Source organism: Mirounga leonina, unplaced genomic scaffold, assembly GCF_011800145.1.
Source record: "Mirounga leonina isolate KUSES-001 unplaced genomic scaffold, KU_Mleo_1.0 Mir_104, whole genome shotgun sequence".
NCBI classification, from domain to species: Eukaryota; Metazoa; Chordata; class Mammalia; order Carnivora; family Phocidae; genus Mirounga; species Mirounga leonina.
This window is the reverse complement of record NW_023270231.1, coordinates 19468658-19494163: the sequence shown is the minus strand read 5'-3', so window position 1 is coordinate 19494163 and position 25506 is coordinate 19468658. Positions and strand designations below refer to the sequence as shown.

Sequence of the window (25506 nt, the reverse complement as noted above, 5' to 3'; positions counted from 1 at the left end):
CTGACAGCAATTGTTGTCAATTATAAATCAGAACTTCCAGGCAAAAATTTTGGAAAACTTGTATTTGCCATTGTAAACTTGGCAATTTCCTAATACCTTTTAAAAGCTTTTCTGATGAGTATGGTGGTGCTATTAATACATGAAATTATATAGTAAAATGCAACAACATTTGGAAGATCTATATTAATTCAGTGAACACTATTTTCCAAATAACCAATGCCTGAAGTTATAAAATCATGCAACGGTCAAAGGAGATCCTTACAAAGTGCAATGTCAATCACTTTTCAGTGGGACCTTAGGGAGGGGAGTGACAAGGGAAGCACAAAGCCCAGGATGGTGAAGGAGAGACCAGAAGTAGTCTTTTTATTTATTATTATTAACATATAATGTATTATTTGTTTCAGGGGTACAGGTCTGTGATTCATCAGTCTTATACAATTCACAGCGTTCACCATAGCACATACCTTCCCCAATGTCCATCACCCAGCATCCCCATCCCTCCCACCCACCTCCACTCCAGCAACCCTCAGTTTGTTTCCTGAGATTAAGAGTCTCTTATGGTTTGTCTCCCTCTCTGGTTTCGTCTTGTTTCATTTTTCCCTCCCTTCCCCTGTGATCTTTTCTCTTGTTCCTTACGGACACAGAGTCAAGTTAGACATGAAGTCAACTGCCATGTTGGGAGAATACTCAAACAGTCCCATAGAGCATTTCACATGGCAGAGAACTGAGAGCCTCCTGCCAACCACCAGCACTACCCTGTTAGATGTGCTTGGGTTTCCTCTTTAAAATTGGTGCTCATGGTTTGGCTTTCTACAGAAGACAACAATACCTACAGAAGTAATGGGAGGAGAAAGCAGGTGGCAGACACCAGATAGCTTACCTGATAGCTGCTGCTGCCAATTCCACTTCTGACTCATGAAAGCCTTTAAAGAACAGTTTATTCTTGGGAAACAGGTATGGGGGAAGTTCAAAACGAGAAAGAAGGACTAGAGGTATAACTTAAGAAAAATATGATTGGATCCAGCATCCCGAAGCTACCCATTCCCAAATATTCTCTCCACAGGCAAGGTCAAGGCACAGAGCAAGAGGGGAGTAGCCAGTGGGCTTCAAGGATGGTGGGAGGGAATGAACTGAAGAAAAGCAGATCTTAAAAGTCTTCATCACAAGAAAAAAAAAATCTGTAACTATGTATGTTGACAGACACTAACCAGACTTATTGTGGTGATCATTTTGCAATATATACAAATACTGAATCATTATGTTGTACACCCAAAACTAATAATGTTATATGTCAATTACACCTCAATAAAAAAACATTTTTAAGTAAAATAAATAAAAATTAAGGCTAGACCGCAAAAAAAGAACTGAAAAAAAGTGATGTCCCTCAGAAAATTGTGTTTCAAACTACTATCAACATTAAAAAGACCACTCATGGGGCGCCTGAGTGGCTCAGTCGGTTGAGCATCCAACTCTTGATTCCGACTGGGGTCAGGGTCTCAGGGCTGTGGAACTGAGCTCCAAGAGAGGCTATGCCCTCAGTGCAGAGTCTGCTTGTCCCTCCCCCTCTGCTCCTTCCCCCAGCTCGCATATGCATTCACTCTCTAAAATACATAAATAAATCTTTAAAAAAAGACCAATCATAAGGAACTAAACAAAAACCAAAATGCAATACAGATCAACAGATTTCAGTGTAAAGGAGAATGAAGAGGTCCTTCATATGGTTTCAAATTCATACTACAACTAACCCTTAAGAAACTACCATAGTATCAGAGAACGTCCACGGTTATCTGGAAAGGCAACTGAAATACTCTTCCCATTGCCAACTATAATTGGGTGAAACTGGATTTTCTTCACATACTTCAACTAAAATGACATATCACAACAGAATAAAGGCAGCGCAGATGAAAATCCAGTTTTTTCCTCTACTAAGCCAGACATTAAAGAGATTTGCAAAAATTTATGTTAACATGTAATGAGTTTATTATTTTTAAGATGAACTAAAAATTTTTGTCTTAATTTGTAATATGGTAATAAATATCAATTGATAAAACCAATATAAACAGAAGCTTTATGGAGGTTCTCAATAATTCTTTTTTTCTAAGATTTTATTTATAGTCCTCAATAATTCTTAAGTGTAAACAGTGGCATGAAAAAAAGTTTGAGACCTCCAGATTATTTGGGGAAAAATATACACATATATTTTTAGACAGGCATAAAGATATCTGGAAACAAAAAAATGTTAATATTACTACATTGGGTATTTAGGACTAAGAGACTGTGATAACAAAGTGATTTGAATGGCATTTTTTTTTTCGTATTTCATCTTAGGCTTTAAACTCTTTAAAGCCAGGATTATTTTAATGTATTTCATGTATATTTTTATGAGTTACTAAAATAGACTAAAGTGAAAAAAACTATAAAGATGGCATAATTGCACTTGTGTAACAAGAAAATTATACTTCAATCTATGGAGTCATATAAATAAATATAAAAGTCTGAAAGGATATACACTAAAACTTAACATCAGCTATCTAAGAAGTGGTGGAATTAAGGGAGAGCATTTTCTTCTTTATGCTTTTTGGAATTCTTTGTTGTGGGTATGCACATGTGCACAGGTATTTTTGCAACAAGCTTTTAATATTTTAATAAGTCATTTCCTATTAAAGGATGGTTGACATTATACCAGGTAACTGAAAATCAATAAAAAACAAGCAGGGGCAACAATATTAACATATCAAAGTAGAATTTAAAGCAAAAAGCATCATCTGATATTAAGAGATATTACAAGAAAGCTCTAACAGGGCGCCTGCGTGGCTCAGTCGTTAAGCGTCTGCCTTCAGCTCAGGTCATGATCCCAGGGTCCTGGGATCGAGTCCCACATCGGGCTCCCTGTTCCACGGGAAGCCTGTTTCTCCCTCTCCCACTCCCCCTGCTTGTGTTCCTGCTCTTGCTATGTCTCTCTCTGTCAAATAAATAAAAAAAAATCTTTAAAAAAAAAAAAAAAAAGAAAGAAAGCTCTAACAGCCACTTGTCTTTCTGTGTCAAATAGCCAAACTATGTAAAATTAGAAAGTGTCTCCCCAAAAATAAAACATAAAATTTATTAATGTACTTTATCTGCACCATGGACTGCCTTTCTACAGCATGTACAAAAGATTAGAATTTCTTCTAATATACTTGTTATTAACATTGGAAAAGTATATACATATATTATCAGTACACTAAGCAAACTCATACATGTAAGAAGGTCCAGAAAAGGGCGCCTGGGTGGCTCAGTTGGTTAAGCGACTGCTTTCAGCTCAGGTCATGATCCTGGAGTCCCTGGATCGAGTCCTCCATCAGGCTCCCTGCTCGGCGGGGAGCCTGCTTCTCCCTCTGACCCTAACCCCTCTCATGCGCTCTCTCTCAATAAATAAAAATCTTAAAAAAAAAAAAAAAAAGTCCAGAAAGACATGTATTAAAACATCAAACATGGTTATCTCAAGTGTGATTACCAAGAACTTTCATTTTATGTATGTATGTATGTATGTGTATGTATGTATTAAGATTTTATTTGAGAGGGCACCTGGGTGGCTCAGTTGGTTAAGTGTCTGCCTTCGGCTCAGGTCATGATCCCAGGGTCCTAGGATTGAGTCCCACATTGGGCTCCCCATGCTCTGCAGGGAGCCTGCTTCTCCCTTTGCCTCTGCCTGCCACTTCCCCTGCTTGTGTTTTCTCTGTCAAATAAATAAAATCTTAAAAAAAAAAAAAAAAAAAAAGATTTTATATGAGAGAGCGAGAGAAAGCACCAGGAGGGAGGAGCAGAGGGAGAGGGAAAAGCAGACTCCTTGATGAGCAGGGGGCCTGACTGTGGGGCTCAATCCCAGGACCCTGAGATCATGCCCTGGGCTGAAAGCAGATTCTTAACCAACTGAACCACCCAGGGCCCCTAAGCCCATAGTCTTACATTGCATAAATTAGATTTCATTGGACATTGCCTTTTAAAAAAATTTTTTTTAGAGAGTGTGAGCGTGCAACGGGGGACAGGCGGAGGGAGGGGGAGAATCTCAAAAAGGCTCCAGGCCCAATGTGGGGCTCGAACCCACAACTCCAAGATGATGGCCTGAGCTGAAATCACAGCCTGATGCTCTACCGACTGAGCCATTGAGGCGCCCCAAGAACTTTCATTTAAAATTTTATCAACTCCAGGGACACCTGGGTGGCTCGGTCAGTTAAGCATCTGCCTTTGGCTTGGGTCATGATACCGGGGTCTGGGGATTGAGTCCCGCCATCGGGCTCCTTGCTCAGTGGGGAGCCTGCTTCTCCCTCTGCCTGTGCTTCTCTCTCTCTCACGAATAAATAAATAAAATTAAAAAAAAAAAAAAAACTTCATCAACTCTGTGTTTTATTTATTTATTTTTTTTTCAACTCTGTGTTTTAAATTTGGGATTTATAATCAGAAAAAAAGACATCACCAGTGAGAAATAAAGAAATCCAAAGTGGGGCTCGATCCCAGAACCCTGAGATCACGATGCTCAACTGACTGCAACACCCAGGCACCCCAGGAAATAGCAGATTTTAATTACACATGTAATAAGATTGATTAAATACAGACACCTCCAACAAAAAAATACATTCCTTGATAAACACCTAGTTGTCAACAGTGATTACTTCTTAAAAGAAGGAAAAGAAATGAGGCAGGGGTTGGACAGGGATGACATGTAAGCAACTTACATGGGGTGTGATTTTATCCATATTTGTTTAATTTTTAATTTATACTTTTATATATACATTTTTTCTTTTCAAATTTTTATTTAAATTCTAGTTAGTTAACATACAGTGCAGTATCAGTTTCAGGAGCAGAATTCAGTGATTCATCACTTACATACAACATCCAATGCTCATCACAAGTGCCCTCCTTAATGCCCATCACCCCATCTAGTTCATACCCCACCCACCTCCCTCCATCAACCCTCAGTTTGTTCTCTATCATTAAGAATCTCTTATGGTTTGTTTCCCTCTGATTTCTTTCCCCCCCCCCCCCTTCCATATGTTCATCTGGCTTTTTTCTTAAATTCTACATATGAGTGAAATCATATGGTATCTCATTCTCTGACTTATTTCGCTTAACATAATACCCTCTAGTTCCATCCACCTCATTGCAAACAGCATGATTTCATTCTTTTTGATGGCTGAGCAATATTGCACTGTGTGTGTGTGTGTGTGTGTGTGTACATACAACATCTTCTTTATCCATTCATCAGTCGATGGCCATTTGGCTGTTGTTGATAATGCTGCCATATATATATAATGCTGCTATAAACACTGGGGTGCATGTACCCCCACGGAATCTGTATTTTTGTATCCTTTGGGTAAATACCTAATAGTGCAATTGCTGGATTGTAGGGTAGTTCTATTTTTAACTTCCTGAGGAATCTCCATACTGTTCTCCAGAGTGGCTGCACCAGTTTACATTCCCATCCAACACTGCAAGAGGGTTGGTTCCCCTTTCTCTGCATCCTCACCAACACCTGTTCTTTCTTGTGTTGTTCATTTTAGCCATTCTGACAGAGGTGAGGTGGTATCTCATCGTGGTTTTGATTTGTATTTCCCCTATGATGAATGATGTTGAGCATCTTTTCATGTGTCTGTTAGCCATCTAGATGTCTTCTTTGGAAAAATGTCTTTCATGTCTTCTGCCCATTTCTTAACTGGATTTATTTAGTTTCCGGGTGTTGAGTTTGATAACTTCTTTATAAGGTTTTGGATACTAACCCTTTATCAGATATGTTGCTTGCAAATATGTTCTCCTATTCTTTTTAGTTTTGTTGATTGCTTTATCCATATCTGTTTAAAAGAAGTTTGAAACAAGTACTGCGAAATGCCTGGTTTTCAGGAGCTGGATGATAGGTTCACGGCTTTTCACTTTATCTATTTTTCTTTAAGTTTAAAATATTAATTAAAAAAATACATCTCAGGGCGCCTGGGTGGCTCAGTCGGTTAAACGTCTGCCTTCGGCTCGGGTCATGATCTCGGGATCCTAGGATCAAGTCCCATGTTGGGCTCCGTGCTTGGCGGGGAGTCGTCTTCTCCCTATCCCTCTGCCCCTCCCTCTCCCCATCCCCTTCTGCTCTTGCTCTGTCTCTGGCTTTCTCTCTCTCAAAAAAATAAGTAAAATCTTAAAAAAATAAATAAATAAATAAATAAATATCTCATAATATTAATGGAACATTATTAAGCCACAAGGACCTCAACACATGCCTATATGAAATAAAATGAAAGATTAATATGAAAAGCATAAACAGAAAACAAAAAAACAAGCTACTAAGAATTCCAAATATGTTCCTAAATAACTTTTGGGTCACCGAAGAAAATCTAAACTTTAAAAATGTATTTTCAGAAGAAAATTCAGTCTTAAATGCAAGAAAGAACATAAATAAACCAAACTATAAAAATCACGATGCTAAGAAAATATAAATCTACAAAAGGGTGAAAACAGATTTTTATCTTTTCTTAAAAATTTTTATTTATTTATTTGAGAGAGACAGAGAGAGCACAAGCAGGGGGAGTGAGAAGGACAGGGAGAGGCAGCCTCCCCGCTGAGCAGGGAGCCAGATGTGGGGCTCAGTCCCAGGACCCTGGAATCAGGATCTGAGCCAAAGGCAGATGCTTAACTGACTGAGCCACCCAGGCACTCCAGATTTTCTTAAATAAAAAAGCAAAGGCAAAAACAAACAAAAAACCGGAAAAAAAAAAAAAAACAACTGATAAATATAAGAGCTTTTTATAAACCAAACACATAAACAATAAACCAGTCTCTACCAAGTCTCATTTTTTAAAAAGGAAAACATAATAAAAACAATGAGGGCTGCCTGGGTGGCTCAGTTGGTTAAGCATCTCTGCCTTCTGCTCAGGGTCCTGGGATTAAGGCCAGCATTGGGCTCCCTGCTCAGTGGGGAGTTTGCTTCTCCCTCTCCTTCTGCCCCTCCCCCCATTCATGCTCATGCTCTCCCTCTTTCTCAAATAAATAAAAAAAATCTTAAAAACAAACAATGAGGGGATGCCTGGGTGGCTTAGTCAGTTAAGCGTCTGCCTTCAGCTCAGGTCATGATCCCAGGGTCAAGTCCCGCATCTGGCTCCTTGCTCAGCGGAGAGCCTGCTTCTCTCTCTCCCCGTCTGCTGCTCCCCCTGCTTGTGCTCTCTCTGACAAATAAAAATTAAATTAAATTAAAAAAAAACCAACAATGAGAAGAGGGGCTAACAGAACAGATACAGAAAAGAGTAGAAGATATGCTAACTTTGTATAGCCTATGCTAAAAAAAACTTGAAAATCTCTAAGAAAAAAGTGTCTCCTAAGAAAGCTTATCGAGAAAGATGTAGCAACCTCACACCAGTCAGAATGGCTAAAATTAACAAGTCAGGAAATGACAGATGTTGGTGAGGATGCGGAAAAAAGGGGAACCCTTACACTGTTGGTGAGAATGCAAGCTGGTGCAGCCACTCTGGAAAACAGTATGGAGAGTCCTCAACAAGTTGAAAACAGGGCTACCCTATAACCCAGCAATTGCACTACTGGGTCTTTACCCCAAAGATACAAATGTAGTGATCCAAAGGGGCACCTGCACCCCAGTGTTTATAGAAGCAATGTTCACAATAGCCAAACTATGGGAAGAGCCCATATGTCCACTGACAGATGAATGGATAAAGAAGAAGTGGTGTGTGTGTGTATGTATATATATATATATATATATATATATATATATATACATACAATAGAATACTACTCAGCCATCAAAAAAATATGAAATCTTGCCATGTGTAATGATGTGGATTGAACTAGAAGGTATTATGCTAAGTGAAATAAGTCAATCAGAGAAATATGATTTCATTCATATGTGGTATTTAAGAAAACAGAGGGGGGCGCCTGGGTGGCTCAGTCATTAAGCGTCTACCTTTGGCTCAGGTCATGATCCCAGGGTCCTGGGATCGAGCCCCGCATCAGGCTCCCTGCTCCACAGGAAGCCTGCTTCTCCCTCTCCCACTGCCCCTACCTGTGTTCCCTCTTTCGCTGTGTCTTGCTCTGTCAAATAAATAAATAAAATCTTTAAAAAAAAAAAAAGGGAAACAAACTGAGGATTGCTGGAGGGGAGGGAGGTGGCGGATGGGGTAACTGGGTGATGGACATTAAGGAGAGCACATGATGTAATGAGCACTGGTATTATATAAGACTGATGAATCACTGACCTCTATCTCTGAAACCAATAATACATTATATGCTAATTAATTGAATTTAAATAACTTTTAAAAAAGATATAGCAAAGAAATTATGGATGGGGAAAACATGAAAAAGTTAATAGAGAACTGGCAGAAACAAATTTTTAAGTGCTTTCTTTCAAATCTATGCTATGTATCCTTCTCAATTCATTTTATCAAGTTAGTCATCTTACAAAGCCAGCACATGCTTGAAATAAAAATCTAACAAGGAGAAAGCACAAAATTATCATACAGAGCAACATCATTCCCTTTGCCTAAAATTCATTCTCTGCCCCAAATGTTCCCATTCATCATTCCTTTTCATCATTCAGGTGTCAGCTCAAATATAACCTCCTCAGAAATGCCTTACTTCACCACCTTATTTAAAATAACTCCAATGGGGCGCCTGGGTGGCTCAGTTGTTAAGCGTCTGCCTTCGGCTTGGGTCATGATCCCAGGGCCCTGGGATCGAGCCCTACGTCAGGCTCCCTGCTCCGCGGGAAGCCTGCTTCTCCCTCTCCCACTCCCCCTGCTTGTGTTCCTACTCTCGCTAGCTCTCTCTCTCTGTGAAATAAATAAATAAAATCTTTAAAAAAATAATAAAATAACTCTGAGATCCTGTGACATTTCCTATACTCATCTTATTCACAACATTTATTACAAATTAAAATTACCTAGAATTAAGCTGAGAGTAGGATATTAGTCTTGTTCCCGGATATATGTATACCAGAGCCTAGAATTTAATAGCTCAAAAGTGTGTTGAATAACTAAATATAATTTAGGAATATATTTCTGGAAATCTTTAGTACCCTATTCAAATAACATACTATAATTAAAACATAGTAATCTCAACAGAGATCATATGAACATACTAAGATTGGAAGATAGTTGGCAGATATTTATTGAGAGCCTGTGATGTGCTGGAATGTTTTAGATGCTAGGAAGACAGCAGTTAACAAAACCAAAAAATACCTCTGCTCTCATGGAGCTTAATTTCTAGTGATCTATCTCAAAACAATATCACACTCGATAATAAAACATTAGAGGCATTATAGTAAGGACAATGCTTGTTATTACCATTATTGACACTGTTATGAAGTTCTAGAATTTCAACGATCAAGTAAAAGAAACAAAAGATCTGTATATGGAAAAAAGAAATCACTGAGTTGCAGATGATACAGCTACCTAGAAAATCCAAAAGAATAAACTATAAAATATGTAATAAGAAAGTTCACATTAACATATTTGGTTACAAACCACATGTATAAAAATCAAGTTTTCCCAAAGAGCCACTGAAAAAAAAATGAGAGAGAGGGGCACTATACAGAGGGATCTGGTCACCATCTTTTACAAAATTTGTAATAAACTTTGATCATAATTTTTCTTTCCCACACATTTATTTTTAAAGACTAACAAGTTGCAAATTAAAAAAAAAAAACTTTGGGGCACCTGGGTGGCTCAGTCATTAAGCGTCTGCCTTTGGCTCAGGTCATGATCCCAGGGTCCTGGGATCAAGCCCCGCATTGGGCTCCCTGCTCAGCGGGGAGCCTGCTTCTCCCTCTCCCACTCCCCCTGCTTATGTTCTCTCACGCTGTGTCTCTCTCTCTCTGTCAAATAAATAAATAAATAAATAAAAATCTTTGAAAAAAAAAAACTTCTATGAAGAGAAAGGATTCCTGCTGTGAAAAAATACATGTCTTTGGTTCATTATCAAACCAGGAAAAAAGAAATAAGCTCAGAATGAATCCTACTATACCTCTATGTTCCAGTTATGCTGTTCCAAGGTATGGCGACATTGATCCATAGATTCTATGCCAGTCAGATCCTGAAAAGAAGGAAAAACCAAAACGTTACTTAGGGAGAAACCAACAGTAAATATGTAGATATTTTTACCCCTTATACTTATGAATGCTGCTGGGAAACTACACTGAAAAGTACTGAAGACAGATGTTCAAGTATGGTAAAAATGTCACTATTCAGAATTTATCTAGTCAGTTATAGCAGGTATTACTCCCATAGGGGGAAAAAATGCAAGTTTCTTACCCTTTAAAATTTCAAGGCTTTCAATTAAGATGCCTACTGATTAAAATCAATTTCTCCTCTCAAACTGAAGTTTAAAAAATTAAAGATTTCTTCAACCACTGGGTCCAGCAAATATTCTTTTCTTTATGTTAAGTTAGCCACCATACAGTACACATCATTAGTTTTTGTTCAATGTTTCATTAGTTGCATGTAACACCCAGTGCTCATTACAACACGTGCCCTCCTTAATACCCATCCCCCCAACCTCCTCCCCTTTGAAACCCTCAGTTTGTTTCCTGGAGTCCATAGTCTCTCATGGTTTGTCTCCCCCTCTGATTTCCCTTCCTTCAGTTTTCCCTTCCTTCCCCTAATGTCCTCCATACTATTCCTTATGTTCCACATATGAGTGAAACCATATGATAATGGATTTTCTCTATTTGACTTATTTCACTTTGCATAATCCCCTCCACTCCCATCCATGTTGATGCAAATGATGGGTATTCATCCTTTCTGATGGCTGAGTATTATTCCATTGTATATACAAACCACATCTTCTTTATCCATTCATCCGCTGAAGGGCATCTTGGCTCCTTCTACAGTTTGGCTATTGTGGATATTGCTGCTATGAACACCGGGGTACATGGGCCCCTTCTTGTCACTACATTTGTATCTTTGGGGTAAATACCCAGTAGTGCAATTGCTGGGTCGTAGGGTAGCTCTACTTTTTAACTTTTTGAGGAACCTCCATACTGTCTTCCAAAGTGGCTGTACCAGCTTCCAGCAAAATATTCTTTAATGTTCAACAATTCTGTTTATAATATATAATAATACAATAATGCAGGTTTCCTGCAAAATGTAATGCCTTACAATAACTTACATCATTTTATCTACTGGCATATAACCTAGCTTATAACATGAACTGTGTAAAACTGAATCTGTTATTCATAGGTTTCCCTATGATTAAGTATTTTCCCTATTCCCTTCTCCTTGGACTGTTCTCAGATTTCACTTTGTTCCTTCTCTGGCACCTCTTCATCCACCCCTCTAAATGGAATTTCCCTAAGGATGTGTCCCTGGTTTTCATCTCTCTACAATCCCTGGCAATCTCATCTATAGATAGATAGATGATAGATAGATAGATAGATGATAGATAGATAGATAGATAGGTAGATAGATAGATAGATAGAGGGGGAGGGAGAGGGAGAGAGAATCTGAAGCAGACTCCATGCTGAGCACAGAGCCCGACACGGGGCTCAATCTCATTACCCTGAAATCAAGACCTGAACCAAAACCAGGAATCAGACACTTAACCAACTAAGCCACCCAGGCGTCCCACTGGCAATCTCATTTAATCCTTAGTCTTCAGCCACCTTTTCTACTCAGATGACTCCTAATTTAATCTCTGGGCCCACCATCTCTTCTGAAGTTTAGCAGCATATTTCCAATAGCCTGTTCAACATATCCACCCAGATGTGGCATCAGTACCTCACAGGCATCATTTAAAACCACTACATGTGTTAATGACAGCACCACCCTCCAAAACATACAGGCAGGGGTGCCTGGGTGGCTCAGTTAAGCATCTGCCTTCAACTCAGGTCATGATTCTGGAGTCCCAGGATTGAGCCCCACCCACATCAGGCTCCCTGCTCAGCGGGGAGTCTGCTTCTCCCTCTCCCCCTGCTCGTCTCTCTCTCTTTCTCTCTCAAATAAATAAAATCTTAAATACACACATACACACACACACACAGAGGCAAAGATGACCTCGGGAACCTCAGCCTCATTTTTTTTTTTTTTTAAGATTATTTATTTATTTATTTATTTGAGAGAGAGAGAGAGAGAGAGAGAGAGAGAGAGAGAGAAACAGCATGAGAGGGGATAGGGTCAGAGGGAGAAGCAGGCTCTCCGCCGAGCCGGGAGCCCGATGTGGGACTCGATCCCATGACTCCGGGATCATGACCTGAGCCGAAGGCAGTCGCTTAACCAACTGAGCCACCCAGGCGCCCGACCTCAGCCTCATTTTTGAGTACTCTATGCCTTAACTCCACACTTCATCAGCAATCAAGTTCTGACCATTTTCTGTATTACATCTGTAACCACTCTTCCATTCCCACATCCAGCATCTTTAATCAAGCTTTTATAACACTTCAACTGAATTGTCAAAATCATTATTTTCTCTCTTTTAACTATTGTGCGTATGTGTGTGCACATGTACATGCATGTAGGTATATTACTCCTCTGCTCAAAATTTTTCAGTTGGTTGGAAAGTAAATTCCAAAAACCCGTAGCTTGGCATTCAAGTGTTCCTATAACGTTGACCCCAACCCAGCTTTCTAGATTATTTTCTATTTCCCTTTAGGTGTCTAATACTTAATAAATCTAACAGTTCATATGTACATCTAATGACCAGAATTTCCACAGGGCTAAATCCTAGACTTCTTTTGAGGTCTAACACAAAAGCCAAAATCCATCCATCCATCCATTCATGTAACAAATATCTATTATCTATTCTCTGTCCTACTTACTATGCCCAAGAGACACAAAGATGAATAGGATAACGTTTCTATTCTAAAGAAATTCCTCTTAACAACCAGCAAGCAAAAGGAGAAAAAGATTGATCTCAACCTCACAATAATGTGGTAACATGCACTTCTGAATGAGGAGCCTGAGGTTCTTTTTTTTTCTTTTAAAGATTTTTATTTATTTATTTGACAGAGAGAGAGACAGTGAGAGAGGGAATACAAGAAGGGGGAGTGGGAGAGGGAGAAGCAGGCTTCCCACGGAGCAAGGAGCCCAATGCAGGGCTCAATCCCAGGACCCTGGGATCATGACCTGAGCCAAAGGCAGACGCTTAACAACTGAGCCATCCAGGCACCCCATGGAGCCTGAGGTTCTTGCCTTGATTTTGTACCCTGTAACCATGGAGTAGCCACATTTTAACTCTTTAAAAGATTTTAGCTTCCTCTATGTGCACCATGAGGGACTTAGTTTGGACTGGTTGTCCTTTTCAGACCTTAAAAAAACCAAAAAACCTGAAGTTTGGATTATTTATGTATGCAATTGTTTACTTTTTGAAAAACCTACTAGTATATAAATTTAGATAGGAAAAAAATTTTTATGTTAAGAATACTGTACAAATTTTGAAACTAAAATTGAAACGCTCTGTTAATTACTCTAGAGCTCTATTAATTAGATAAACTGGCTTTGGGGTGCCTGGGTGGCTCAGTTAGTTAAGAGTCCGACTCAGATCATGAGATCAAGCCCCACATCAGGCTCTGCACTGGGTGTGGAGCCTACCTAGGATTCTCTCTCCTCCTGCCCCTGCCCTGCCCTCTTAAAAAAAAAAAAAAAAAAAAGAACCACTGGCTTTGACAGCTCTAACAGTCTGGACTTGAGTTTCTGACCACTCTAGGCCTTTTATCAATTTGGCTACTGCCTTCTGACTTTTAATAGGCTCCCCCCTTAACTTTCAATTTCCTCACAGCCTTCTATAGAAGACTGGGGTTTCCCCTCCTCTGTATACATTCTCTTTAAGAATTAGACTATACTTTTACCTTCTTCTCAGGGTGAATGGCCACTCTGCTTTAAATTGTTTTCTACCAATCTTATGTACCTATTTTTTTTTTTTTTAAGATTTTATTTTTATTTATTTGACAGAGAGAGAGACAGCAAGAGAGGGAACACAAGCAGGGGGAGTGGGAGAGGGAGAAGCAGGCCTCCCGCTGAGCAGGGACCCCCCCCCCCCCGCCGATGCGGGGCTCGATCCCAGGCCCCTGGGATCATGACCTGAGCCGAAGGCAGACGCTTAACGACTGAGCCACCCAGGCACCCCGTTATGTACCTATTATTTTCTACCTTCTACTACAATTATTTATACTCACTCTATTGCTTTATCAGAGAATACAGGCTCCTTGAGAACAGTGTCTAGGATATATCTATAGCACACAGTAAGGACCTAAAAAGTTACAGAAAAAGTCCAAATTAAAAAGACCTGTATGTATAAGCTTTGATAATTGCCGCTATAAACTGAAATCCTCCAGACAGTCTCACCAGGTCTCACTGTATATTAATACCCTGGAGCTTTAAAAATCCCAAAAGTTCTGGCTAGATGTTAAGCTGGGTGTTAAAAACACAAATTTGCAGAATCTTCCTGAAGGTAACTCAGAGATGAAGCCTGGGAATCTTTTTTTCCCACCCAGCCTGGGAATCTTTTTTTTAAAGCTCCTAATTCTAATGTACACCAGGCTGGAAAATTCATGGTATTGTACAGTTCTACATATGACAAGAGATTATATGTCACTTATTAACTTTTTTTTTTGCACATCTTCAATATACTGAAACACTTAACCTAATTTGTAAGCAAAATTCTTTCGTAAGTAGTCAATCAGGGTGAACTGGAAGCCCAACTGAACAAGCCTGCTTTTGATCACTACTGATGAGTACTAAAACCATGCACTAGTAATAAGGAATTCTGGACACACCTAGGCAGGACTATTTATTCATCTATCAACAAATATTCACTGACCCAGTATTCTAGATATCCAGGATAGAAGTAAGTTCCTGTTTTCATTAAGTTTACATCTTACCGGAGGCAGACTGACAAAAACAAACCACACACACAGAGCAAATAAATGAACACATTTTTAGGCTAGGGGATTCCTTTGGATTGAGTGCTCAAGGAAAGCCTCTACAAGAGCTAACACTTCAGCAGAAAGCTGATGAAAGATAAGGGTCCAGCCATGGAAAAACATGCAGGAAGAGTATTCTAGGCAGGGCAACAAAGGTAAAAACTCAGACAAATGGATATATGACACTATACATTTGTAAAACCCATGGAACTTCATAGCAGAGTGAATCTTAATGCATGTAAATTTTAAAAATCATTTAAAAGGTCAGAGGATCCTAGGATGGAACACAGCTTATGACAAAAGAATCTAATTGTATTATAAATATATGAAACAACCTCACTGAAGGGGATGAAAGGGAAAGGTGTGAACCTAAGTAGCTGTGGAAATGAGTGGAGTCTCTAAGACTAAAGGCAAAAGAAACTGCACGTAAGTGCTGTTCTCCAGTTGATAAAGGTGTTTGCCATAGGGTGTTAATTCTGAAGCCACTAAATCTATTGACATATACAGGAACTGAACAATTAAGTAAACAGATGGGGGGGGGTAAGTTTTCTCAGTGTTAAAGTGGGAAGTTACAGATAACCCAGGGGAGAAGGCTAGAATGATCCATGTGGTAATGGATTAGAGTTGGAGACATCTGAATCAACTCATGTTTAGCTTAATATAGAATGGTTACAAAGAGAAATCGTTGGCTTAGTATATACACATGTATGTCTTTGCTACATCAGCTGAGAAGATCTAGAAGCAATAATACACACCCCAGTAACAAGCACAAGTAACGCCCAGATTTTGGTTGCTAACACTGTTCTCCAAAAAAAGGGACCAGGTTCCTTGGAAAAATAGGTGATCCTAGGACTAGGGCAGGAAATACACAAGATGAGCCTAGAGAATCTCCTAGTGCCAGAAAGTATGGAAGTGCCCAAAAGAACCCCACAATGATGGGGGTATATCAAGGAGTCAACTCAAAGAGCTACCAGTAGCCAAAGATGGTACAATTTGAGTAACAAAAGTCATGGATTATGATACAAAATAAACATCCATGAGTCCATATAAATACATAACTGAATAAATGGGGGAGAACAGACAAATATCCTGTGCAAAACAACTCCAAATAATTGTGTAGATACTATGCCTTCAAGGAGGTAGAACATAACTCTCTACTCCTTAAGTGTGAGCTGTGCGCCATGACTTTCTTCCAAAGAGTACAGTATGGAAAAGGAGGGGAAAAGATTAACTTTATAGTGGGGAAACCCAACACTACCACAACCAGGTGATCAAGTCAATGTCAATGGTGATAAACTGTGTTGACATTATGGGCCCTTGATAAGATATAATAAAAAAGCACTTTATCTCTGTGGTCTTCCTTCCAAAAATCCATAGCCCCTGCCTAATCATGAAAAAAACATCAGACAAATCCCAACTGAGGGACATTCTACAAAATACCTGACTAGTACTCCCAAAACCTGTCAAGACCATCAAAAACAAGTGAAGTCTGAGAAACTGTGACAGCCAAGAGGAGCCCAAGGAAACCTGGCTACTAAGTGTAATGTGGTATCCTAGATGGGATCCTGGAACAGAAAAAAGAACATTAGGTAAAAACTAAAAAAATATGATTAAAGTATGGACTTTAGTTAATAATAATATACCAATACTGGCACTAATTATAACAAAAGTACCAAATTAATAATGTAACCAGGAACACTGAATGCAGGGGATATGGGAAGTTTGTGTACTATTTTTCCAACTTCTCTGTAAATCTAATTCTGAAGTCGAAAGTTTACTTGAAAGTGAAAAAACAAAAGTGGGGGGACACTTCTGAGGCAGAACAAATTTGGAAAGTTGGCAGATAAGGTCTGAGAAGGCGGCAGGGGAGAGAACATTCACCTAGGGTATTTCTAAGCTTTGCCTGCACATCAGAAGTATCTGTGGGGAATCTACAGATGCCTAGGCCTCTACCCCAAACAACTTAATCAGACTGAAAATGCAGCCTCGGCATAAATTTTTTCCTAGGGAGTGGGAACTTCCATGTGATTCTATTGTACAGGGTTGAGAATCAGTAACCAAGAGCTTTAATTCTAAGTTCAGCAGGAGTGTCATGACCATATGTAGACTTTTTTTAAAAAGACTTATTCATTTGAGAGAGAGAGAATGAGAGAGAGAGAGAGCACATGAGAGGGGGAGGATCAGAGGGAGAAGCAGACTCCCCGCCGAGCAGGGAGCCCAATGCGGGACTCAATCCAGGGACTCCAGGATCATGACCTGAGCCGAAGGCAGTCACTTAACCAACTGAGCCACCCAGGCGCCCCCATATGAAGATTTTTTTGAAAAGTCATTCTGGCTGTGGGAAGAATTGCAGAGGGCATGGGGGCAACTGGGTGGCTCAGATGGTTAAGCGTCTGCCTTTGGCTCGGGTCATGATTCCAGGGTCCTGGGATCGAGTCCCACATCGGGCTCCTGGCTCAGCAGGGAGCCTGCTTCTCCTTCTCCCTCTGCCTCTCTCCCTGCTCACACTCTCTCTCTGTATCTCTGTGTCTCAAATGAATAAATAAAATCTTAAAAAAAAAAAAAAGAATTGCAGAGGGCATGAAGGAGAGCAAGACACCAGCTAAGAGACTATACAGAAGTCGAAGGGAAAGAGAATGGAAGTTTAGAATAGGATCGTAGCAGTTAAGAGGGAAAGAAGAGGACAGATTTGGGGTATACTGTAAAGCTAGAGCCAAAAGGACTGAATGATAAATATATGGGGGTGGAAAAGAAATACTAAGATGAACTCAAGCTTAAGTGGAGGGATGACAGTGTCATTTACTAAGAATGAGGAAAACTGTTGAAATAATTTTGTGTATCTTTGTAAGAAAAATTTACTTCTGGTAAAGCAAAGTGGTTTTTTTAAAGACTTATTTATTTTAGAGAGAGAGAGCGTGCTTGAGTTGGGGGGAGGGGCAGAGGGAGAGAGAGAGGAAGAAAAGCAGACTTCCCGCTAAGTGCAGAGTCTGACATGGCGTGGAGATCCCAAGATCATGACCTGAACCAAAATCAAGAGTCAGATGCTTAACCAACTGAGCCACCCAGCCGCCCCTGGATTTGGGGTTTTTGATTCAACCTCCATCGAAACTTTTAATTATAGGGGGAACTGGTTAATGGGCTTTGCTTCTCTTTTCTACACTATAAGCATTTGAGAAGAATCCATCCACCTTTGCTTTTTGATCTTTGTAGGACTCTTCTGATGTTTTCTCTCCTGGCTTGGGAACCAATCCCTCCTCTACTCCTCCCTTTCCACTAACCATCCCCACCTCCCACATCACCGCTTACAGTCACCAGATGAGGAGCTTTTTGTATTTTCTCTTCCCTGTGAGATTCCGCTTTCCTTGATACATACAATTTTGAGCACTCTTAATACATTAAGAAACCATTAGTTATATAACATTCCAATTGGCCAAAGCAATTTACATATAGATGTTAAAATTGCTTTTGATTTTCCACTATTAAAATAGCACTCTGATGAACATTTTTGCTTAAAGTCTCTCTGTATTTAGAATTTCCCCCTTTAGAATTCAATTAAAATTATGAGCCAAGGAATATATATAATTTTTAAAGTTCTTGATACATATTGCCAAAGTGCACTTTGAAAATGCACTTTCTCCCTCTAATCTCCCAGGGCTAGTGTCTAATGTCAACTGCTACTACAAATCCCCTATTGGGAAGGTGCATCCAGGTCTGTCTTACTGAGATATAGCCCTTGCTCCAAGATGATCTTTTCTTCCTTCCTTCCTCCTCTATAGCTAACTCCCCTTCCATTAACTGCCCTCCTAAGGATTCAGGATAATACTGCATTAATTACAGCAATTTACACCAAAGTGTAATTGATTTATAGCATTAGAAGGAGAAAGGTATATCTCTTTAGGGCAAAAAATACCCTGAACCCCAACCAATCTCTAACTAGCAAGACGCATTGGGGAAATTGGAGGAAAGTGTGTGGACTATTCTATAACCTTCTCCTATTCCATCCTTGGTCTAACTTCCTCTCCCGAGTCAGAAGACAAGTGTACGGCAACGCCACTTGGCAACCCACTTCCAAAACAGTAATGCTTGACCTATCTAAAAAAAAAAAAGAAAGATTCAAGGAAGGTATCACAAACAATAAATGGTGTAGTGTTTTAACTAGATGTCTCATTCAACTATTTGGATAGGGCTTAGGTAACACTCTAGATTACCCAAGTGTAATCACTAGAGTGCTTTCCTAAGAAGTGTTTCTCTTCCCACACCTCACCTGTTTATACTAACAGACACTGTAGGAGGTTGATGTGAAATCTCAGTTGATATTTAAGTACTCTCTAAATTCCAATTGGATTGTTGGCCCTAGGTTGCTGGGGATGGATATTTTAACTTGTTTTCAGTTATTCCCAGAGAGAAACTTGGCAAAAACCAGTGATCTTTGTTCCCTCCTTCCTACTACACAAATACTTTTGCTTTATGCAGTAAGCAATATGCCCTCTCTGGTAGTAGCAGGAGAAATGGAATTTGAGGTCCCTTCAGGAAGCAATCACACACGGCCTCTGATCTATAACTAAAACTCTTACACTCAGATCTTTATTATTCACATTTAATTACTGAACTCTCTTAAATACCAGCAGCTTCCATTTACTAAGCACCTATTACTATGTAATAGGCACTGTAAGTAATAAAGCCCTCATTTTCACTACTGAGAAAGTCAAGGGTTCAAGAGGTTAGGTAACTTGTCTAAGAATATCCTTGCCTAGGAATAATAAGAAGTGGTAGAGCTGAGACTGAAACCTAGAATAACTACATCCAAAGTACAGGTTGCTTCCTATGCCACACTGCCTCCCATTATCATTTGACTAATTCATTTTAGAAAACAAGTTTTCAAAAATTCTCAATTCAGAAAATTTCAAAAAAAATTTTTGAGAATATCTGGAATGTTTCTAATATTCACATTAAGCATTAAAGATAAATCGAAGACAGTAGGGACACCTGGGTGGTTCAGTCGGTTAAGCATCTGCCTTTAGCTTGGGCTTAGCAGGGAGCCCGCTTCTCCCTCTCCCTCTGCCTGCTGCTCCCCCTGCTTGCGCATGTTCGCATGCTCTCTGGCAAATAAATAAAAAATGTTTTTTTAAAATAACTGAAGAGAGCAATTCAACCCTTCATTTTGCACAAAAGGAAACTTAGCGATGTGAAAAAGCTTTCCCAAGTTACAGAGCATCTGGGTGGCAGAACTGTCTGGTCTTTGTGTTCCTGGTCACTTCTTTCTTTTTTTTTTAAAGACTTTATTTTTTTAAGTAATCTCTACACCCAACGTGGGGCTCAAACCCACAAGCCTGAAATCAAGAGTCACATGTTCTACCGACTGAGCCAGCCAGGCACCCATGGCCCCTTCTTTCTTAATTATACTTATTGGTAGCTAAATATCAGCTCACAGATGTATGTAAAATTGTTCTCCTTTATGCCTAGAGTCAACAATTTACTGGTATAGTTTTGTTCTATAAACAAAGGGCTTTTTGGAAATTCCTAATACATCTTTTAAATGTCTTGCTTTTATGTAAAAAGAAAATTAACTTCACAACTGCACATAGGGAAAGGTCTATTTTAAAAGAATACTATTTATATTCATTGAGGAGCTTTCCTGTAGAACTGGCTTGGGAACCACAGATTAGAGACCATCACTGGATGTCAAACAAAATGATCCATGTGAATCAAGAGATAATCCTAACCGCCTAAGTAGATTTTTAAATATCTGAAAACTGATTGGACACAATGACAGTATACAGGATGTTTCATGTGCAAATATTTGAATCTACATTAAAATACCACATGAAGTGAACATTTCCAAAAAGAAATCCACAATATTTTTTTTTTTTAAGATTTTATTTATTTATTCATGAGAGACAGAGAGAAAGAGAGAGAGAGGCAGAGGGAGAAGCAGGCTCCCAAGGAGCAGGAAGCCCGATGCGGAACTCGATCCCAGGACCCTGAGTCATGACCTGAGCTGAAGGCAGACGCTTAACCATCTGAGCCACCCAGGCGCCCAATCCACAATATTCTTAATCCAAGCAATTAGAAGTAGGTAGAATAAGTGGTTGATCTTTGTTGGAAAGTTAGAGGATACCAGAGTCTTCAATAACACTTTATTCTATTCTACTACTAACTAGCTTGGTAACCTTAGGCATCATTCTGAGGTTCAGTTTATGTCTTTGTAAAACATAAATAAAAACAGTGATTAACTCATGGGGTTGTAAAGATTAAGTATACAATGCTCAATTCAGCTATTATTATAAAGAAACATGAAGGAAACATTAAAAATGAGAATGTCATCATAAAACTTAGTTTCATGTGGACAAGAAAAAGACATTTTATTTGTGGGACGCCTGGGTGGCTCAGTCGGTTGAGCGTCTACCTTTGGCTCACATCATGATCCCAGGATCCTGGGACTGAGTCCCGCATCGGGCTCCTTGCTCGGCGGGGAGCCTGCTTCTCCTTCTGCCTGCCGCTCCCCCTGCTTGTTCTCTCTCTCCCTCTCTCTCTGACAAATAAATAAATAAAATCTTAAAAAGAAAAAACAAAAAGACATTTTATTTGTACATTGAATGAGATGATCATATGGACTTTTCCCCCATCATTCTGTCAAGCTGGGATATTACACTAATAGATTTTCATACTTTGAACAACTGTTGCATTCCAGGAATAAATCCTACTTGGTCATGGTGTATAATCCTTTAAATATGCTGCTAAATTCAGGTTGCTAGTACTTTGTTGAGGATTTCTGCATTAATGTTCACAAGACGTAATGGTCTCTAGTCTTCTTGCTGTGTCTTTATCTGGCTTTGGTATCAAGGTAATGCTGGCCTCACAGAATGAGTTAGTAAAGTGGAAATTTCCAAAATTTCCAAAATTTTTTGGAAAATTTTGAGAAGGATTGAAATTAGTTCTTTTTAAAATTTTGTTTTTAAGTAATCTCTACACCCAACGTGGGGCACCAATTCACATACCTGAGATCAAGAGCCACAATGCTCTTCCGACTGAGCCAGCCAGACACCCCTGGAATTAGTTCTTTACATGGTTGGGAGAATTTACCAGAGAAGCCATCAGGAACAAGGCTTTTCTTTGTCAGGAGTTTTTTATTATAGACTCAATCTCCTTATTAGTGATAGGTCTATTTAGATTTTATATTTCTTTGTGATTTAGTCCTGACAGATTTTTTTTTTAAGTCCTGGAAGATCTTATGTTTCTAGGAATTTGTCCACTGATTGTTTAAAAGTATGTTGTTTAGGGGCACCCAGGTCTGATCTCAGGGTCATGAGATCAAGCCCTGCATGGGGCTCCCCACTCAGCATGGAGTCTGCTTGAGTTTCTCTCTCCCTCTCCATCCGCCCCTCCCCTACTCACTCTCTCTCTAATAAATGAATAACTCTTTTGTGTTGTTTAATCTACACAAATTTGTGAATTTTCCAGTTTTACTTGTTATTCATTTCTAACTTCACCTAGTTGTGGCTGGAGAAGATACTATGTATAACATCTGTTTTTAAGTCTACTGGGACATAATTTTTTACGTGAAGAAAACCCCTAGGGTGCGTGGGTGGCTCAGTCGGTTAGGCGTGTGCCTTCGGCTCAGGTCATGGTTCCCGGGTCCTGGGATGGAGGTCCGCATCAGCCTCCCTGCTCAGTGGGGAGTCTGTTTCTCCCTCTCTGTCTGTCCTTCCCCACCCCTGCTCATGCTCTCTCTTGCTCTCTCAAATTAAAAAAAACAAAAACAAAAAACCTAAGGATCCCACCAAACCCCCCCCCCTCAAAAACCCTGTTAGAATCATTAAATGAATCCAACAAAGTAGCAAGGTATGAAGTCAACACAGATTTCAGTTGTATTTCTTTACACTAACAATGAACAACCTAAAAAGGAAATTAAGGGGTGCCTGGGTGTCTCCACTGGCTAAGCGACAACTCTTGATTTCGACTCAGGTCATGATCTCAGGGTTGTAAGATCCAGCCTCATGTCAGGCTCTGCACTGAGCATGAAGCCTGCTTAAGATTCTCTCTCCCAGGGGCACCTGGGTGGCTCAGTCAGTTAAGTGTCTGCCTTTGGCTCAGGTCATCATCCCAGGGTCCTGGGATTGAGCCACGCATTGGGCTCCTGTTCAGCAGAGAGTCTGCTTCTCCCTCTCCCTCTGCCTGCCACTCCCCCTGCTTCTGCATGCACATGCTCTCTGACAAATAATAAGTAAAATCTTAAAAAAGAAAAAAAAAATCTCTCTCCCTCTCCTTCTGTTCCTCCCCACCCCCGCTCTCTCTCACCCTGAAATATAAATAAATAAATAAAAAGGAAATTAAGAAACAATTCCATTTATGATAATATAAAAAAATCAAAAGAGTAAAATATTAGGAACTAACTAAGGAGTTGAAAGAAAACTACAAAACTTTGGTGAAAGAAATTTAAAAAATCTACATGAATGAAAAGACATTCAGTTTTCATGGATTGGAAAACAACTGTGTTAAAATGTCAATACTACCCAAAGTGATCTACATATTCAAAGCAGTACCTATCAAAATTCCAATGACTTATTTTTTGGAGAAATAGAAAAACCAATCCTAAAATTCATATGGAATCTCAAGGGATCCCAAATAGCCAAAACAATCTTGTAAAAGAACAACAAAACTAGAGGACTCACATTTCCTGATTTCAAAACTTACTACAAAGCTACAGTAATCAAAACAGTGTGAGACTGGCACAAATACAGACATATAGACCAATGGGATAATAGAAAGCCCAGAAGTAAAACAATGCATATTAGGTCAAATGATTTTTGACAAGGGTGCCAAGATCATTCAGTGAGGAAAGAACAGTCTTTTCAACAAATAGTGCTGGAACACTGGATATCCACATGCAAACGAATGAAGTCAGACTCTTACTGTGAAGATATATATATATCCACCCCTAGTTCCTGACCCACAGCTCCTAAAACCCCTGTAGTTTCCTAAGTGATAAGAGCACTAGGAACATCTTTTGTTCTAATATTTGGTCTTTGACCTTGGTTCCTGGCAGAGATATCCTAAATCCCTCGGAATTTCCTGGATAGTAAACAGCATCTTTGTTTTAATGAGGTGATCCCAGTGAGCTCCTGGATACGGACTGCTCACCAGACATATCAAGCCATTATTAGAAGCTTGAAATTTTCAGTCCCACCCCCCATTCTCTAAGAGAAGAGAAGAGAAGATGGAAATGGCATCAATAATCAATCATATCCACACAATGAGGCCTCCATAAAAACCCCAACAGAATGAGGTCCAGAGAGTTTCTGAGTTAATGAACACATTAACATGTGGGGAGGGTGATGCATCCCAATTTCATAGGGACAGAAGCTCCTGAATTTAGGACCCTTCTGGACTTTGCCCTATGTATCTCTTCATCTGGCTATTCTTCTGTATCCTTTATTATATCCTTCCTAAGAAACCAGTAAACAAAAGTGTTTCCCTGAGTTCTGTGTACCATTCTAACAAATTATCAACCCCAAAGAAGAGGTCATGGGAACCCCAATTATAGCTGGTCAGTCTGGGAGACCTGTGATTGGCATTTTATTTTTTTTAAGATTATTTATTTATTTATTTATTTATTTGACAGAGACACAGCGAGAGAGGGAACACAAGCAGGGGGAGTGGGAGAGGGAGAGGCAGGCTCCCCACTGAGCAGGGAGCCCGATGTGGGGCTTGATCCCAGAACCCCAGGATCATGACCTGAGCCAAAGGCAGACGCTTAACGACTGAGCCACCCAGGCGCCCATGTGATTGGCATTTTAACAGGGGCAGTCTTGTCGAACTGAGTCATGAACTCACGGGATCTGACGCTAATTCCAAGTAGCGTCAGAACTGAACTGAACTGAATCTAGAATTGCTTGATGTGTGGAAACCTCATACATCTAGTGTCAGAAGTATGGTGAGTGTGGTTACAGTGTGAGAATAAAGGAGAAACACAGGAGTGTGTTCTTCCTACTCATTTACCTAACACCATATACAAAAATTAACTCAAAATAGATCCATGACCTAAAATAAGACCTAAAATAAAATTCTTATAAGAAAACAGGACAAAAGCCTCCCAACACTGGATTTGGCAACGGTTTCTTGGATATTACACCAAAGGCACGGGCTACAAAAGATAAACAAACTGGACCTCATGAAAACTTTAAAAATTTAAGCTCCTGGGTGGCTCAGTCGGTTAAGCATCTGCCTTTGGCTCAGGTCATGATCCCAGGGTCCAGGGATCAAGTCCCACGTCAGGCTCCCTGCTCAGTGGGCAGCCTGCTTCTCCCTGTCCCCTCTGCTCGTGCTCTCTCTCACTCTCTCTCTCAAATAAGACAAAATCTTTAAAAATAATTTTAAAAATTTGTGCATCAAAATATACTATGGAAAGAGTAAAAAGATAATACACACAATGGGAAGAAATATTTGCAAATCATGTATTTATTTATTTTAAAAGATTATTTATTTATTTATTTGAGAGAGAGAGAGAGAGAGAGGGTGCACCAACAGGGTGAGGGGCAGAGGGAAAAGCAGACTCCCCACTGGGCAAGGAGCCTGACACAGGGCTCGATCCCAGGACTGTGAGATTGTGACCTGAGCCGAAGACAGAC

The 25506-nt window shown here is 39.7% G+C and overlaps 1 protein-coding gene across 2 annotated transcripts in view; it reads right to left on the bottom strand.

Annotated features, from left to right (window-relative positions):
- The window catches only part of FAF2 (Fas associated factor family member 2), a 70466-nt gene that overhangs the window by 22004 nt on the left and 22956 nt on the right, over window positions 1–25506 (bottom strand). For both annotated transcript variants that reach the window (XM_035014854.1, XM_035014865.1), the window contains one exon: window positions 9988–10056. In XM_035014854.1, coding sequence (XP_034870745.1) covers window positions 9988–10056 — 69 coding nt within the window. The remainder of the gene's footprint in view (window positions 1–9987; window positions 10057–25506) is intronic.